Raw genomic sequence first — 16,313 nt, forward strand, 5'->3', positions numbered from 1 at the left:
CTTACCCAACATTGTTAGGGTCGTCAAGTCTAGGAGGCTTAGGTGGGCAGGTCATGTAGCTAGAATGGAAGAAAGTAGAAACGCTTTCGAAGTCTTGACTGGAAGACCCATAGGAAAACGACCATTAGGAAGACCTAGGCGCAGATGGGAGGATAATATTAAGATGGATCTCGCAGAGATAGGAATACAAAGTAGAAACTGGATGCAATTAGCTAAGGATAGAAGTCAGTGGAGAGCTTTTGTGAACGCGGCACTGAACCTGCGGGTTCCATAGGCCATAGAGTTAGTTAGTTAGTTTATCTATTTGAAGATATCACATAATTACTGTAAAATTAGCGGTATTTTAATTTCGCCGGGATGAAGACTCTTAATGAAGTTTTCATAGGTTTTCCTCATTGACACCAGGCAAATGCCGGGATGGTACCAAACACAGATCCCAAGCCGCTTCCTTCCTTCCCTACCTTCGGGTAGTGTAATTGCCACAGGAAGTTATCCCTCATACGTGACGGGCTAACCTAGCCATAGATGCTAAAAAACCCAGAAATCTAATTCCTTATCCTAACTAAGGCTGTAATCACTGTACATTTCATTCCCAATTCATTAAAAACCCATTTAGTGGCAATTCAATTCATGCGTGGTACAAACACTGTACAGAAGCGGGCAGCCTATGGGAAGAAAAAGCACAATAATGCCAGTTGTGTATGGAACTTGCATCTGAGGATGACAGACATCTAATGGTGTGTTTTTCTAAGATTACTGGAGCTCATCCATGTGATCGCTTTTTGTGATGTTATATCAGAGTAACAAAACGTTAAATACAAATCGCATTTTCCAAATTCAGTGATAGTATTTGGACTAAAAGTCGAATTTTTAAGGATGAAAGTTGTAAGTTTTGGAATATTTATATTTCCCAAAAAAACCTCTTTGATATGACATTGAAACTACATTGGAAACATCAGCTTAATACATAGGCAAACACTCACTCATCCCTTCTAGAATTAAAGAATGTGAACTTAGTTAAGATGCAAATTCTAGATACTATAATAAATCCTGAATGCTCTGTAAGTGCTGAAATTTTCAGCTTGCACAACTGACCGGATTCATATAGATTACCACGTGTATTTGTGGTTTATGTATAGGTTGTTCCGAAGTTCGATTTCATAGGAAATATTTATATGTTGCAGATGCAGAATACACATAGCATATAATAAGTAGAATATAAATGTATTATAGCTGTTGTTTCAGGTGTGAAAAGCATTATGCCAACGAATGTCACATTGATGCCCCCTGTTGAACCTTCAGGTATTGATACGAGCATGGAAAATTCGTTGTACTTTGCTGACCTTAAAAGAAAGTTAACGAGGTTGCAATATTTCACAAGAGTTATTTTTAACTTTCCACAGAAGATATGAGGAATACGTTGGGCCAAGAAAATTGAAATTGTTTTTTCAAGTCGTAAAAAAAAAAAGAAAAAAAATTCCTGTCGTGCATCTGCAGCGAGCAAAGTAGCTCAAGTGGTAAAGTGTTGGCTTCGCATTCGGGAAATCGTGGGTTCGATTCCCGCTGCCGCTCACCCTGACTGGGGTTCCCCAGGGTTTTTCTCAGGCAAATGCCAGGATGTTACCTAGTAAGCAGCTTCTGGACGATACCTTCCCAAGCTGTATCTAGTGATTCTTAAATACATAAATAAGTTAGTTTGTCGAAATTTAGAAAACTTCACATTTTTACCACAATTTATAACACTTTGAAATTAGTCTCCCCGCGAATGTAGTAGCTCAAATTCTTATGTATTAATATCACAAAAAAAATAATGTTTAAATATTATTTAAATGCATCAACATCTTCCGTCACGCAAGACCTTCAAATTTAACGAATAAAAGTTTGGAAAATAATTTACAAAAATAGATCACAGTTAAAGGGAAAAAAAAACACTATCAACTTACATTTTTTAAAATTATTGAATACGAGTTAAATGTTTAAAAACAAATTGGTGTAGACCATTGATAATAATAAAAAAAAAGTGTCACACTTCTACGCTAATTTTTTAAACTTAATAATGTTTAAAATACTTTTTTTAACATTTAACTTGTATTCAATAATAAAAGAACATGTAAGTTGTTAGTATTTTTTTTTCTTTTTTTTTTTGTCCTTGAACTGTGATCTTCTTTGTTTGTAAATTATTTTGCAACATTCCTACCTGAAAAAAAAAAAAAAAACGAACTTCATTTTTGATTTATTCTAACATTTCTACCTGAAACCAAGGATAGATGCATGTATTTGAGTTTCAGACCTCTGGCTACATTACACGTAGACCTACAGCTTAACGTGGGACGGAGCAGGACATTTGGGCGCAGACGTTTAGGCACGAAACATTTGGGCTCAAGGTGGTATATCTGAATAGGGTAAACTACTTAAATGGGTTATAGTATATTTCATAACGAGAACCCGGATCTACGCACTAAAACACTTGAGAATAGGCACTAATATCACAAATATACACAAATAACTGCACAACTTAAAAAAAAAAAATGTAAAGGTGAAATCTGATCTTCAAAAAATAGATATTTCCCAATCTTCTAAAGAATCCCTATATAAAAACTCGATCTTCAAACTCCCAATCTTCAAGCAACTCTAAATTTTCGTTATGTTACAGTATGTCTTATGGTAAAAACAGTCACTGAAAGTCTCAGTTGCATTAAATGCTTGGTTTAGTTCTGGTTAATTTTTGTATAATGCAGAAAGAAAAAAAAATACGGATATAATTATTTTGTTTCTAGAATAATATATCCTAATTTCAGGAAAATCGGTGACCATGACCTGCAGATTTTTTTTTTTTTTTTTTTCAGCATGAATCTGTATTGGACTTAAATAAAATTTGCTGTAGGCATCCTATAACACCCAAAAATAAACTTCTGTGAAGTTACCTTTAAATCATTTCTAACGTAAAGTAATAGACATATTTTTACATTCATAACTTCATAGCTATTCATAACATTATATTACTGCTAATTACTATGTATTTGCAACAGAGATAATTGGAAAGGAAACAACAGTGAAATATAATATATATATTGAATAATTTATTTTTTGTCTTATGTTACATTTATCAAGATATTTTCATTCCATGACGGAATTACGGGCCAAACCCCGCAGATATTCTACAATGTCAACAGTTTCAAAAGTCTGTACAATACGGCGAATTCTTTCATCTGCTTGAAAAAGAAATCTTCTTTTCTTGGGCTGCTCTTCTCTTCGAAGCATTGCCTCGTACACTAAATTCCGCTTTTTGTGTGTGTGTCCTCCGAAGTGCATCAATAAAGCGCTAAATCAATGGATGGTCCATTTGAAGCTCCGATTGCAGTCCACGATGAACAGCCTCGGCGTGGTGTTCTTTCTTAATTATGGTCACTGAGAACTCTATCATACAGGTTCCACATCCTTATTGGAAACAATGCAGTTCTTCTTTTACCATGCGTTTTAATAATTTATTATAGAAAAAGGAAGTGCAAAAATGAAAATAGGTACAGTATTGTATACATTTTAAGATAACTTTATAATGTCTGACTCAAAAAATGAAGTACACTGTGAAGTATGAATACACCGTGTGCGTGGGTTTTCTCGGAGTTCTCCCGTTTTCTCCCACTTTCTTCATTCCACCATTTCATTCATTACTCATCATCACCGTCTCCTTTAGCCTCACCGGCATAACCGTCGGACGTAAAACTCAGAGATTTCATTTTGTGAAGTATGAATATATAGTCACATGTTTAAAATAACTAAATATTAACGAAAAACATACGTATTTTTACACAAATTAGATGTCTTTATTACACATGTCTTATTTTATTAAAAAGAAATATTCTTTCAAAACTAAGCCGCATATAACTGGTAGAGACAAGTTGTACATGATGTGCAGAAACTTTGCTATGTTCAAGATGGTGTTCTTAGTTTTTGCAAAATTATTTATGGAAGTGTTTCGAAATTTTTCAGTGCCTAAACACCCGGCCTCTAATTCTGAAATACATTATCCCATATATAGGTAGGTAAACTATTGGATGAAAGGTTTTGCGCCCAAACGGCCGCGCACAAATGTCATAGACCCAACGTGGGATCCGTCGGGAAAAGTCTACAATATACACGTAACTTCATTCTACTTGAGTAACTATGTGTATTCTAAATTTGTAACATTTCAGTATTCCCTATGAGACCGTATACTTTAGGAACATCCTGTATTTTAGAAAATAAATAAGTAAACATGGAAATGTTAAGTTAAAGACAACTATTTAAAATTATATATATATAAAAGTAAGGCAATTACTAGCAAAATTCTAATAATTAACCGTGTTATACTATCATTCTTCATGCAGTAACTATTGTTTCTAATGTTTCAGTCCACGCGAAAGGAGACTGAAGTAAAAGTATCTGTGAAGGAGTTAGAGAAGATGGCGAAGAAAAAGTCTGTCAGCCGAGGGAAGAAGGGGAGAGAAGACAGCGATGATGAGAGCTTGCCGAAGAAGAAAAGAAAGAGAATTATGGTGATGTCAGACTCCGAAAGTAGCGATGATGGTGAGGCTATTTCACAACTTTTTTTGCTCAAAGTAAATAGAAAATAGCTTAAATGTATGATAACCCGATGGATATAGTGAAATGGTGTGATACACTAGGGTAGTGTCTCTTAATCTGTGTTTCTCGAGGAACCACCTTGTCGCTCGTGTAAGTTAAACATTAATATATATACGAAGTGAATTCCGTATTACGCACCAAAGTTGAGAACCTCAGACATGTACACATCATACAAGTACAGAAGTTTCTTCGCTTTATATCCGACCATTTTTGACAGTACTCACCTTAAGATATACCGCGCCACCACCACCGATCATGTTCGATTGGATCCCCAGCAGCGTGGACTATTACACGGCATCACAGTTTCTATTGTAGCAAATTCCGGCGAATTCTATTCCACTCCTCCCTGCAAGCTTTCCATAGACCATCCAGGTTGCGCGGGCGGCGATTTTGAAGGCGTCGTTTCAATAGTACAAATGTACAAAAATCCATTGGACTGGCGTCTGGGCTTTTCACAGGAATGTCTTGAAGCGGAATGACACGAATTCCTAATTCCTCTGCCATTTTCTGATAAAAACGTAATGATATTCAGGAGGCATGACTCGAAGTCTTGTCCATATGAATCATCACCTAGTTCGCGTCCATTCCAAACAGTTGTCAGATGTCTCTCCGATAGATAGGTGTCAGAATGGATTCTTGGGAGTATTTTCACGTTTTTGTCCACCTTGCGTATCATCAATTTATCCTCATATCTGAATCCTGTAACAACCACAAAGTCACGAAGGAAACTTTTCCTGCACTGACAAAGTTATTGCGCCCCTTGCCGTCGATGTTACGGTATGTAATCACCCAAATGTGACCACTGTCAGTTAGATCGACATATGATTTATCCATTGTGACAACTTTCTTGCATTTGGAACCCCCGAGTACTTTTCATACAGTTTCCTGCAGCTCGTCTTACGTTCGGCAATGTGACGCGGTAGCAGGTGGTGTACACGGGCCTTCCGCACACATTTCAACCTGAGGCACCTGCGTATTGTTTTGTTCACTGTTGACGGTGCGAAGTGAAATCTGTGGTCCATACTACGTTGTGTCGGGAGATTTTCTTAGCATGCCAATCGTCGGATGCCCCCTTACCGCTACGGGTGTCATTTCGCTTGCAGTCTTTCTCCTGTTGGTTTTCGTGGGTGAATATTTTGCAAGGGGAGCCTCCTGTTGTGTGTAATGGGCCACAATAGCTTTTGCAGTAGTCAGCCCGAGTGTTAACTCATTCTTCGAACACTGTTTTACAGCGCGTACTTACGAAAACTTAGCATCGAAAAGGGCTATAACATAGCTATACCAATACTGGTTGGTTTCCGGCGTCATTTGATAACACTTATGTATCTACAAGGTCGACACAACACTCCTCCGGCCGGGAACCCCATCGTTCCAGCATGATACGCCAGGTGGCAGCACGTATTCGAAAATGGTCGGATAACAGCAATAATCTGTAATATACAAAGTCTAATAGCATGCTTATATAGACGTATTATTATAAAGTATTCTTTAGAGTCTTAGAAAGTTGGTTAGAAAGAAATATCTATTTTCTTCTGTTAATACCAATACAAAATTAAGGAAATTCTGATTAATATATTTTAAAAATATAAGTATATTGGTATTTATTACCAAAACATAAAAGAAAATCAAAATTTCCTTTCGAAAGAAACAAGAATAATACACCAAGAAGGGTTAAAATAGGAAAAAGTAAACACATAGTAATAAGAAAAATATGATGTTTTTGCCTGGTTTCTCGATATATTTACTTACATAATTTCAATTATCGCTGATATTTTCTTCAGTAGTGGCGTGCTGGACGAGATTCAATGCAAAATATAGCGCCTGTTGAAGACAATGCCCACCTTCCAGAAAATTATTATATTCCTTCTGCGCATCTATTGTACTGTTACTTATAAAAAGTTAGAAGTATTGTATACATAAAGCTTTCTTTCAAGGAAAGCATCAATATCCAGGCAACCGTTGAATCCTTCCATATTACATCACAACGATGTCTTGAATCATAATACGAGGGAGAATCAGAAATTAACGTTACATGGCGGATGTTTCTGGAGTTTCATCTGCTTTAGAGGAATGACGAGTGTGTGGTAATTTTATTACATGAAGTTGGCAACTGTGTAGAGTTTCCGCCACCCGCCATCTACGGTGTAGTTGTAGGTAAACAAATGGCGAATCGTTTTAAAAACTGTTATCTGGAAGAAGTCCGCTCATGTATTCAATTTATGTGGGTGAAACATGTAACCACAGCTGAAAATCACCGACAGCTGATAGAAGAAACGGCCAGGACTTCTCACCGAGGCGTTATCTTCCTTCACGACAACGCGCGCCCGCATACAGCTCAGAAGACCACCACGCTGTTGAAGCAGTTTCGCTGGGACATCGTCAGCCACCCTCGCTACAGCCCGGACCTCACTCCAAGAGACTTTCACCTGTTTCCGCACTTGATGGAGCACCAAGGAGGCCGTTCCTTCGCTTCAGACAAGAAGGTGAAACTCTTCGTGACAACGTGGCTGAACACGCAAGGACAGGATTTTTACCAGGAGAGGATCTTCAAACTCATCCCACGATGCGATAAGTGTCTCAACTGGTATGAAGACTATGTCAGAAAATAACCTAATGTATGTACTATATGTTGGCTGTATTGATTGTATGAAATAATATGTACACATTTCACTGCAGGATTTGTAACTTTACTTTCCGATCACCCCTCGTATGTTGTAACGTTTGACAAATTCAAGACATCATTTGTGTTGTAGCATGAAAGTAATGTGTAAAAAGGATATTAGTGTAGAGTAGTAAGTGGTGTAGTGTGTAGAAATTATATAGTTTTCTGGAATGTAAACATTGTTTTCAACACAACTAGATTTCCAATATCATTGTTTCACAATTCTACTAGATAGTTCAAGAGGAGCTATATTTCGCGCGAAACCAGTCAAGCAATATATTACTGAAGAAAATAGACTTGAAATTATATAATAAAGAAAGTAAATATCTGGATATACAAGGTAAGAACATTATATACAATATATATCTAATATATTAGCTGCATACCAAAAGTACATGCCGTTTTGCTGTAGTTCAAAAACTAACAAGGATCGATTAATTTAATTACACCTGAATAAACGTTATACTTTAATGCTTAAGTGTGCAAAATTTCAAGCTTCAATCTTCATTTTTTTTTTATATATATTCTTGTGTGAAAGAAATTTTGTTGCTGACACTGACAGAGATATTTTGATAAAAAGGCCTTGTGTCCATCTTAAACACAAATTAAACATAACTCTCTTACAGGGCTGTCTATATTCTTTACTATAAATTAACGAGAAATGTTACAGTTTCGGAAGTATATCACTTCCTTCTTCAGACTACTACTCCAACTGAAATCATAGATAACATAACATCATTTGTTATCTCTACCAATCAGGAATCATTTTTCATTAAAATTCAAAATATATGTCCATTGTTGTGACAATTTTAAACTCTTAACAGAAATAATACATTGTTAACTAATCTTTATATTTCTTTTAATATATATTAACTAAATGAAATACTAATTAACTATCTAAATATTGAAATTTTCTACCTAATATTGAATACTAAATTTTCTATCTGAATATTGATTACTTATTAAGTACGTGAATATTGAAAAAACATATAAATAAATTTAACCCTATATTGTCCTTATATTCTACTTTTCTTCTCTTTTCAAAATGTCCTCCCACTCAAAATGAAAGAAGAGGAGTAGAATATAAGGACAATATAGGGTTAAATTTATTTATATGTTTTTTCAATATTTACGTAGTTAATTAGTAATCAATTTAGTATTCAATATTAGGTAGAAAATTTCAATATTTAGATAGTTAATTAGTATTTAATTTAGTTAATATATATTAAAAGAAATATAAAGATTAGTTAACAAGGTATTATTTCTGTTAAGAGTTTAAAATTGTCACAACAATGGACATATATTTTGAATTTTAATGAAAAATTATTTCTGATTGGTAGCGATAACAAATGATGTTATGTTATCTATGATTTCAGTTGGAGTAGTAGTCTGAAGAAGGAAGTGATATACTTCCGAAACTGTAACATTTCTCGTTAATTTATAATAAAGAATATAGACAGCCTTGTAAGAGAGTTATGTTTGCTTTCTGACACTGACGTGAAATGACGGATTTCACTATAAAATACCTAATGAAGTTTTTGTCTACATGTGAAAAATTAGTTTAAGTTTAACGTCTCTTTCAGCAGCGAGTCTATGTGAGACGGGACCTATTGATTAACGTGAAGTCCAAAGCACGTGAGCTCTCAGCGGGAATCGCACCCGGATCTTCGATGCCAAAGGCGCGTACGCTAACCGCTTAGCCACGAAGGAGCTATGTTGTGAAAAAGATGTCGCTCCTTATCGCCTGAACAAGGTATCGATATTTATCGCCTGAACAAGATGTTGATATTTATTGCCTGAGCGAGGTGTCGATATCGCCTGAATAAGATGTTGATTTTTATTGCCTGAACAAGGTGTTGATATTTATTGCCTGAACAAGGTGTCGATATTTATCGCCTGAACAAGGTGTCGATATTTATCTCCAGTTGAAAGATGTTAGTGAGGACTCTGCCATCTCTAACTAGTGAGCGAAAATATGTGCGTGAATTTATAAAGGGGATCAATTGAATGGTAAGAAAGAAAGAAAGAAAAAAAAAAAAAGGAATGTCACAAAACTGCGTTTTAATATTGTAAACTGCGTAAAAAGAATAGGGTTATTAAATCTTTTGCCCCTTTTTACATGGACATTTCTACAATTACACATGCATGGCATATACAGTCAAATAGTACCAAGAGTCACCAACAGATAGGACAAAGCACCCGATAAAGCACATACATGGACAGTCCTCGTTTTTTCTCCTACCCTTCAATTGAAGATCTACCAAGTTCTGGAGGCTCAATTTGTGCAGCTTCCTCAGGAAACGTGATCCTTGTTGAGGTCCTGGTTATGGAGGACAGAAGGCCTAGCCGTTGAGAATATGGGATTTTATTTATTTATTTATTTATGGTTACATATAGATCACAACAGGTATATTACCTAATGATAGTGACCTAGTCAGTTTGTATATAGTTACAGCATGCATGAATTCACATACATAATTACAAATACACATTTATAGATATGGCCATTTTAATTAATGAATCTTCAATAGGATTGCACAATAGTTCTTAGAGAACGGTCATTTATGGTAAATATATCAAGTTCAGGGTTATTTTCAGCATAGGAGTTAAAAATATAACACATTCTCCTAATAGGTGACATGAATAGCGTATTTGTTCTAGCAGTAGGTAAATGAAAAGTAATATTTCTAGGACGCGTGCGTTTACATGGAACATGTAATTCTAACTGGGATAGTAAATACTCAGTCTATATTATTTTGCAATAATTTCTTTAAGAAAATCAAAAGTTGGGCGGTACGTCTGTCTTCGAGAGATGAGATATCGTGCTTACGAAGGAGGTCGGTATATTTTTCGAATTTAGGATATAGTCCGGTTTCTTTATAAGTTAAGTACCTCACAAAACGAGATTGAATCGCTTCAAGACGTGTTTTGTTTTTCTGACTGTTGGGATGCCATATGATTGAAGAGTACTCAAGTTTGGATCTAACGTAACTATTGAACAGGGTTTTAAGAACATTAGTATTTAAAAAGTCAAAGCCAAGTCTGATTACGAAGCCGAGGTTTCTGTAGGCTTCACTAACAATGCGATTGATATGCTTGTTGAAGGAAAAGTTGGAGCTAATAGTGACCCCTAAATCAGTTTGTCATCGCATTACGAAAAGATTTTTTATAGATCACTTGAATTATTAAGATCGGTTCATGTTAGATCTCCGGACAGCTGGATGAGAGAAGATGGTCTCCCGGATAAGAAGAAGGCTTTTTACAGGATAAGAACATCGAAGCCAGCAATGTTCTGACAAACATCTTTCAACTGGAGATGAATATCGACACCTTGTTCAGGCGATAAATATATACACCCTGTTCAGGCAATAAATATCCTCACCTTGCTCAGGCGATAAATATCGATATCTTCCTCAGCCGTTCTGCTACCAACTATTTTCCAGTGACCTCTGTCCGTTTTCAAACCTTTAAGATTCATTGCGAAGGAGACATTTTCAATGCAGAAATGCCCCCGAAAGGATCATTTTCCAGTGTCTAAATCATAACTCCTCCCCCCCCCCCAAAAAAAAATAGAAAAACTTTTCAGGCGGTTTTCATAATAGTGAGAGAAAAAGATTATAATGGTTTCAAGAAGTGGACGGGAATTGTGTTGAAAACTGATAGAAATATCTTCTTTCTCACCTCAACCATAGGTTGGTGGACAACATGGAAATTCTAAAACTTTTCAGTACCATGGGAGAGGTGTTTTATACTCTGATAAGTAAGGTCTCTTCTTCGTAACAGCATCTAGATGTTTTATCCTTGGTCTTCCTTCTGCCTTGCCCTCTATCAAGACAGTGATCCATTCGGAGTGCGAAATAAGATGGCCAAGCATGCTGTTTCTTCTTTTTCCTATTATCTTCATGATCTATCATCCTTCATTAGCTTCCTTTAATACATCTTCATTCCTTTTCCTTTCGGTCTTTGATTTACGCAACATTCTGCGCCAGCAGCACATTTCAAATGCTTTTCTCAACGTGCGTAAAGCGCCACACCCTATACCATCGTCTTAATAAATCGTTTTCGAAAGTCCAACGACGCATTTCTTGATGTTAGCAGTCCTCTTTTCGTACTGAATGCTTGTTTAGCCTGCGCTGTTCTTGAACTTATGTCTCTTTCATTTCTTCCGTCTGAGGATATTAGACTTCTTAAATAGGGGAACGTCTTTACGTCTTCGATTTTCTCTCCCTGTAACCATACGTTTGCCCCTTCCTGTCCTACTCTTGAGGTCTTTATCACTTCGGTTTTCTTCTTATTTATCTTCAGTGTTTGCATGTTTTCGCCAGTTGGTCGTTCAAGTTTGAAAGTGTCTCCTGATAGAAATATATCACTCGAAAAATCGAACACTACGGAAGTTACGGTAAACGGCACGTACATCTGGTACTACCTTGTACACACAGGTTCACAAATACATGCAAATACTCACATTGTAATTTCACATACATCTTTCAGTCAGCGATCTGTTATCGTAAATACAGCCCCATTTGTTTGCATGTTTCCTAATAAATTCACATGACAACGACAGAGTTGCCACTGTTTTTAATTTCGTCCATGTAATAAAGTGCTAATATCACAGTACCAACTTTTTGTTCTGGGTCGATAATTGTTCTTTCTTAATTTTTTGTCATTTTTCATCCTTCTTTGCGAAATTAAAATCATGTATAAAAAAAAAAAATAAAAAAATAAAAAAAAATAAAAAAAAAACTGAATTTTCTGTGTGTGTGTGTTTGTTATTTGCGAATGTTTCAATCTTGAGCTCTCCATTCGATAGAGATCAAAAGCTATCTGAAAGAAGTAGTGGAATTTTTCGCGTCACTCTTACCTTTCCCGAGATATTGGCCAAAAAAAGTTCCAATTTTGGGAGATTTAAGGGGCCGTATCTCGGGAACCGTAAGTCGTAGAGAGATCATATTGATGTTGATCAGTACCTAAGAGGGTGGTGAACATTCTGATCCAACTGGCTACTGTTCCCCAGACTTTGGCCCCCCAAAAAAAAAAAAAAAAAGTCGAGAACCGTAAGTCATAGAGAGATACTAGTGGTGTTAATCAACACCTAAGAGGATGGTGAACATTTTGGTACCAAATAGCCACCATTCCTCAGATATTGGCTAAAAAAAATGGGATTTCGAGAGATTGAAGGAGCCATATCTTGGGAATTGTAAGTCATAGAGAGATGATATTTTGCCAGTTTTTCAATTTTGAGCCCTCCATTTTGTAGCAGGTGTCTTCCTAAAATAATATATCGTAAAACGTTTTAACACAACTCTTAAACAAAACATGTGGAAAAAATTTAGTACTCAAGAAAATTATAAATGAATAGCTATATTACAAGTATTGTTTGGTAAGTATAATAATAAAGTACATAAAATAATTGGTGTAAAGCCTATAGAAGTTAATAAAAAAAAATTATTTTTTTAAAGTTCGTTTTGGCAATGCTTTTCGAGCATTCTCAACTGGTTATATTAATGTATTTATTTGTTTGTTTTCGTTTAGATGCAAGAGAAGACGATGATGAGGAATCGCCATTCCCTCCATCCCCACCACCACCCCAACCCTCGATGGAAGATGACGATGATGATGATAATGAAATAATTCCACCAACGCCTACAGATGAAAAGAAGACTGGACGCAAAAGAGTTCAGAAATTTGTTTCACAAACATACGAAGATGAAGATGGTTATATTGGTAAGCATTACAAACACTTCGCTATTATATTAACCATCCGTAAACTAAAAGATTGCGCGTGACATCCCACACCAACGGAGGGTTTTAAAATGTTCACAAATTAAATTATTACTTTCTTTCCGAAAAAACGTAATATTGTACTATATTTTATCTAATATAAATAAAATAAGGAGTTTGTTTGCGTGTCTGTCTATCTATCTGTGTGCGGCCTGGGGACCAGACGAGTGCACCGAGTTACTAAATTTTGGTCACGGGTACCTTGGTCTAGGCCACAGACCAAGACGAAGCGTCTTTTTTTTTTTTTTTTTTTTGTTTCTTCCTTTTTTCTTTCTTTTTTTCAAAATTCGAACTGGGGGGGCGGGGGACGTTTACCAGGACATGTGAAAGTAGTAGAAAATTATCGATATGAGTTTCGAATTCATAGTTTTCGCGGTCTCTGAGATCAATGGTGAAACTCCAATCGCATTAACTTCCAAATTCACTCCATTCGTTTGCGGGCCGGGGGTCACCGATTGGGAAATACCGAGACATGTAACAATAATCCAAAATGACCAATATTAGTGTCAAATCCATAGTTTTCGCGGTCGCTGAGATCAATCGTGACACTTCCATTAGCGATGACTCAAAATTCAGCTACTATTGCATGCGGACCGGGGATCCCCTTGCTGGGGGAGGGGGTACTGAGACATGTAAAAATAATTCAAAATGACCGATATTAGTGTCAAATCCATAGTTTTCGCGGTCGCTGAGATGAATGATGATTCTCCCACAGGCGTTGACTTACAAATGCAGCTCCCATCGGCTGGGGACCAGAAGCTTTTTTTCCAAAATTTAAACCAGGGAGTCTCAGGAAGTATTTACCTAAATATGTAAAAGTAGTAGAAAATGACCGATATTTTTTTTCTTTCGTTCAGTTTGTTTACATAGATATTTTATATGACCCATGCGAAGAATGAGTATTTCAGCTAGTACTAAATATAAACTAAGGACTAGGAGTAGAGAGCATGTATTAATTATTAACCATTTTTGCTACATACTGTGTTAGTTCTGTTGCTCATTGTCACTTTCAGTTAAATCATATGTTGCATCTGCTTTGAACACAAAGCAAAACCAGGACGAGGGTAAGGAAGGAAGTTCCTACATTTTGAGGGTGAAGCTGACAATTATTTCGAGGACTAGAGGAACCTCTTGTGCTGTGCTTCTCAGAACATCTGTTACATCCTTTTGAATTACTAGAATTACTTGATATCTCTTCTGTTTCAGCCACATTTTCACACAAAGAAACATAAAGAAATCACACGGCAGCAAATCAGGCTATATGGAAGATACGTAGAAACAAGATTATTTAGCCAGCTATTCTTATACCAATACCGTCTTCTATTTTACATTACTGTGCTATATGAAATATTGAACAGATGCTGACAAGTATAGTCTGCGGCTTCGGATTGTATGATCCAAGCATTTCAATGTAAAAGTCATGGTTAGAGACACGAGTTTTTCGCAATGCGCGATAAAACGAACTGCGTCAGAATTAAGTAATTTTCAGTTTCTTCACGTTTTATGATACTCTGTGTGTATTTTCATTGGTTTCCGTTGCGCGATAAAAACCGAAATTGGCAGTTTTGCGCGAAATTTCTAACAGTACGCGACATAACGCAAAAATTTAAAAATACGTTTTCATGAGTTTAAAAACGCCAGTTTTCCGCTGACGGAACAGTAGAACGTGGCATGAACGGTGCATTTTGGGTGATTCGAACGCTGCTATAAAGAATATGTTGCGCGTTAGCTATCACCATCGCAGCTGGATAGGGAGGAGCCGTTTTAATTAGCTAGCCAATGGCATGGACTGATGATAAATGACAAACGTACAAGAATGAAGGAGGAAAATGTGGAAACATGTAACATGCTTAAATGTAACTTGTGCTTATGTGTTTTCAGAATACAGCAAAACTTTTCTTCTCATAGTAAGTTTAGTTACTAATTTTCCATAAGTGAAATTTACAGTGTCAAGTGAAATATTCAGTGTATTTTGTTTTTAAGTAATTAATGATTTATTTCTGTAGTGATCTATTAATAAAAGGAACAATTTTAAAAGTGTCAGGGAATATCTTTTCCACAAGAGCTTCAAAATGCGAAACTTTATTTGGAAAATACGACAAAACGCGAAATATGAAAAACGAAACGCGAAATTTTCAAATTCTTGATGCGAAAAACTCGTGTCCCTAGTCATGGTTCATTGTCTGTCCTCGTAATGCTCCACCTGTTATGCCGAACATCGTTTTTGAATGGTTGTCACTATACTAGCATCGAGGCTTTTTGACCATTTGGCACTTGATTGTTTCATTTGAAAGCCATATTTATAGCACACGCTTTCATCTTGTAGTGAACAGTGCCTCAGTGGCAGAGCGCTTACCTCTCATGCGTGGGGTCCCTGATTTGATCCCGCTCAAGTAAGTTTGTGGTGAACAACATTGTGTTCGTGGGTTTTCTCGGGGTACTCCTCTTTCCTCCCTCATTATCATTCTATCATTCATTTGCCTTATTCTAGTCTCCTTTTGCCTAAAGGGCGTAATCGTAGGACGTAAAACTGAAAGATTTCATTGGATACTTTCATCTTCGCCAGTAATGTTGAATGCGGATGTCGGATTTTCTGGCTCCCATAAATTTGGGGTCACTAACAACCAATTCGTTTTTCAGTATTATAGTTTGAAAATTTAAAAATTCAATCCTGGAAGTTTCCCGGAAAGAATTATATTTATTCAACCATTTCAAAATTAAAAGAAATTATATAAAAAAGTTTCTTTTTCTGTTGGTTATTATGGCTATTATGATCCCATTTTTTTTTTTTTTTTTTTAACTATTTCATTATTTGTTTGCTCCTGTATTCTTTGTATGTTAAAAATAAGTAAGTAAAAATTTGGACAGAATATTGATATATTGTTTTGTTCTCTTTGAAGTTACACGAAAAGAAGCTGTTGTGGAGAGCTGTAGCGAATCGGAAGCTAGTGATACAGAAGCTAAGCCCGACACTAAAACTACCAAAGAGGCTGCATCCACATCAGTGCAGACGAAGCCCGAGAAGAAAAAGGTTTCCCCTCAAAAGACCAAGCAAGCTTCGTTGATGAGTTTTTTCAAGAAAAAATAATTACCAAACCTACTCAGGACACAAAATATTTAGTATTATTGTAAAATTTCACTTGACAGTCATTATGTTATATTCACGTTTGATGCTGGCTTTAATTATATTTCACCTTCAGGATGAAGTGCAAAGATAAGGGAATTAATAAATATTATTCTTTTTTAA

The 16,313-nt window shown here is 36.1% G+C and overlaps 1 protein-coding gene across 1 annotated transcript in view; it reads left to right on the forward strand.

Annotated features, from left to right (window-relative positions):
- Positions 1-16,313, forward strand: part of LOC145684371 (uncharacterized) — a 38,235-nt gene extending 21,922 nt beyond the window's left edge. Inside the window, exons 5-7 of the mRNA XM_081756615.1 lie at positions 4,392-4,566; positions 12,818-13,009; positions 15,967-16,313. Coding sequence (XP_081612741.1) covers positions 4,392-4,566; positions 12,818-13,009; positions 15,967-16,154 — 555 coding nt within the window. The 3' untranslated portion in view covers positions 16,155-16,313. The remainder of the gene's footprint in view (positions 1-4,391; positions 4,567-12,817; positions 13,010-15,966) is intronic.

The sequence above is a fragment of the Thermobia domestica genome, chromosome 4 (assembly GCF_964235325.1).
Source record: "Thermobia domestica chromosome 4, izTheDome1.hap1.1, whole genome shotgun sequence".
NCBI classification, from domain to species: domain Eukaryota; kingdom Metazoa; phylum Arthropoda; class Insecta; order Zygentoma; family Lepismatidae; genus Thermobia; species Thermobia domestica.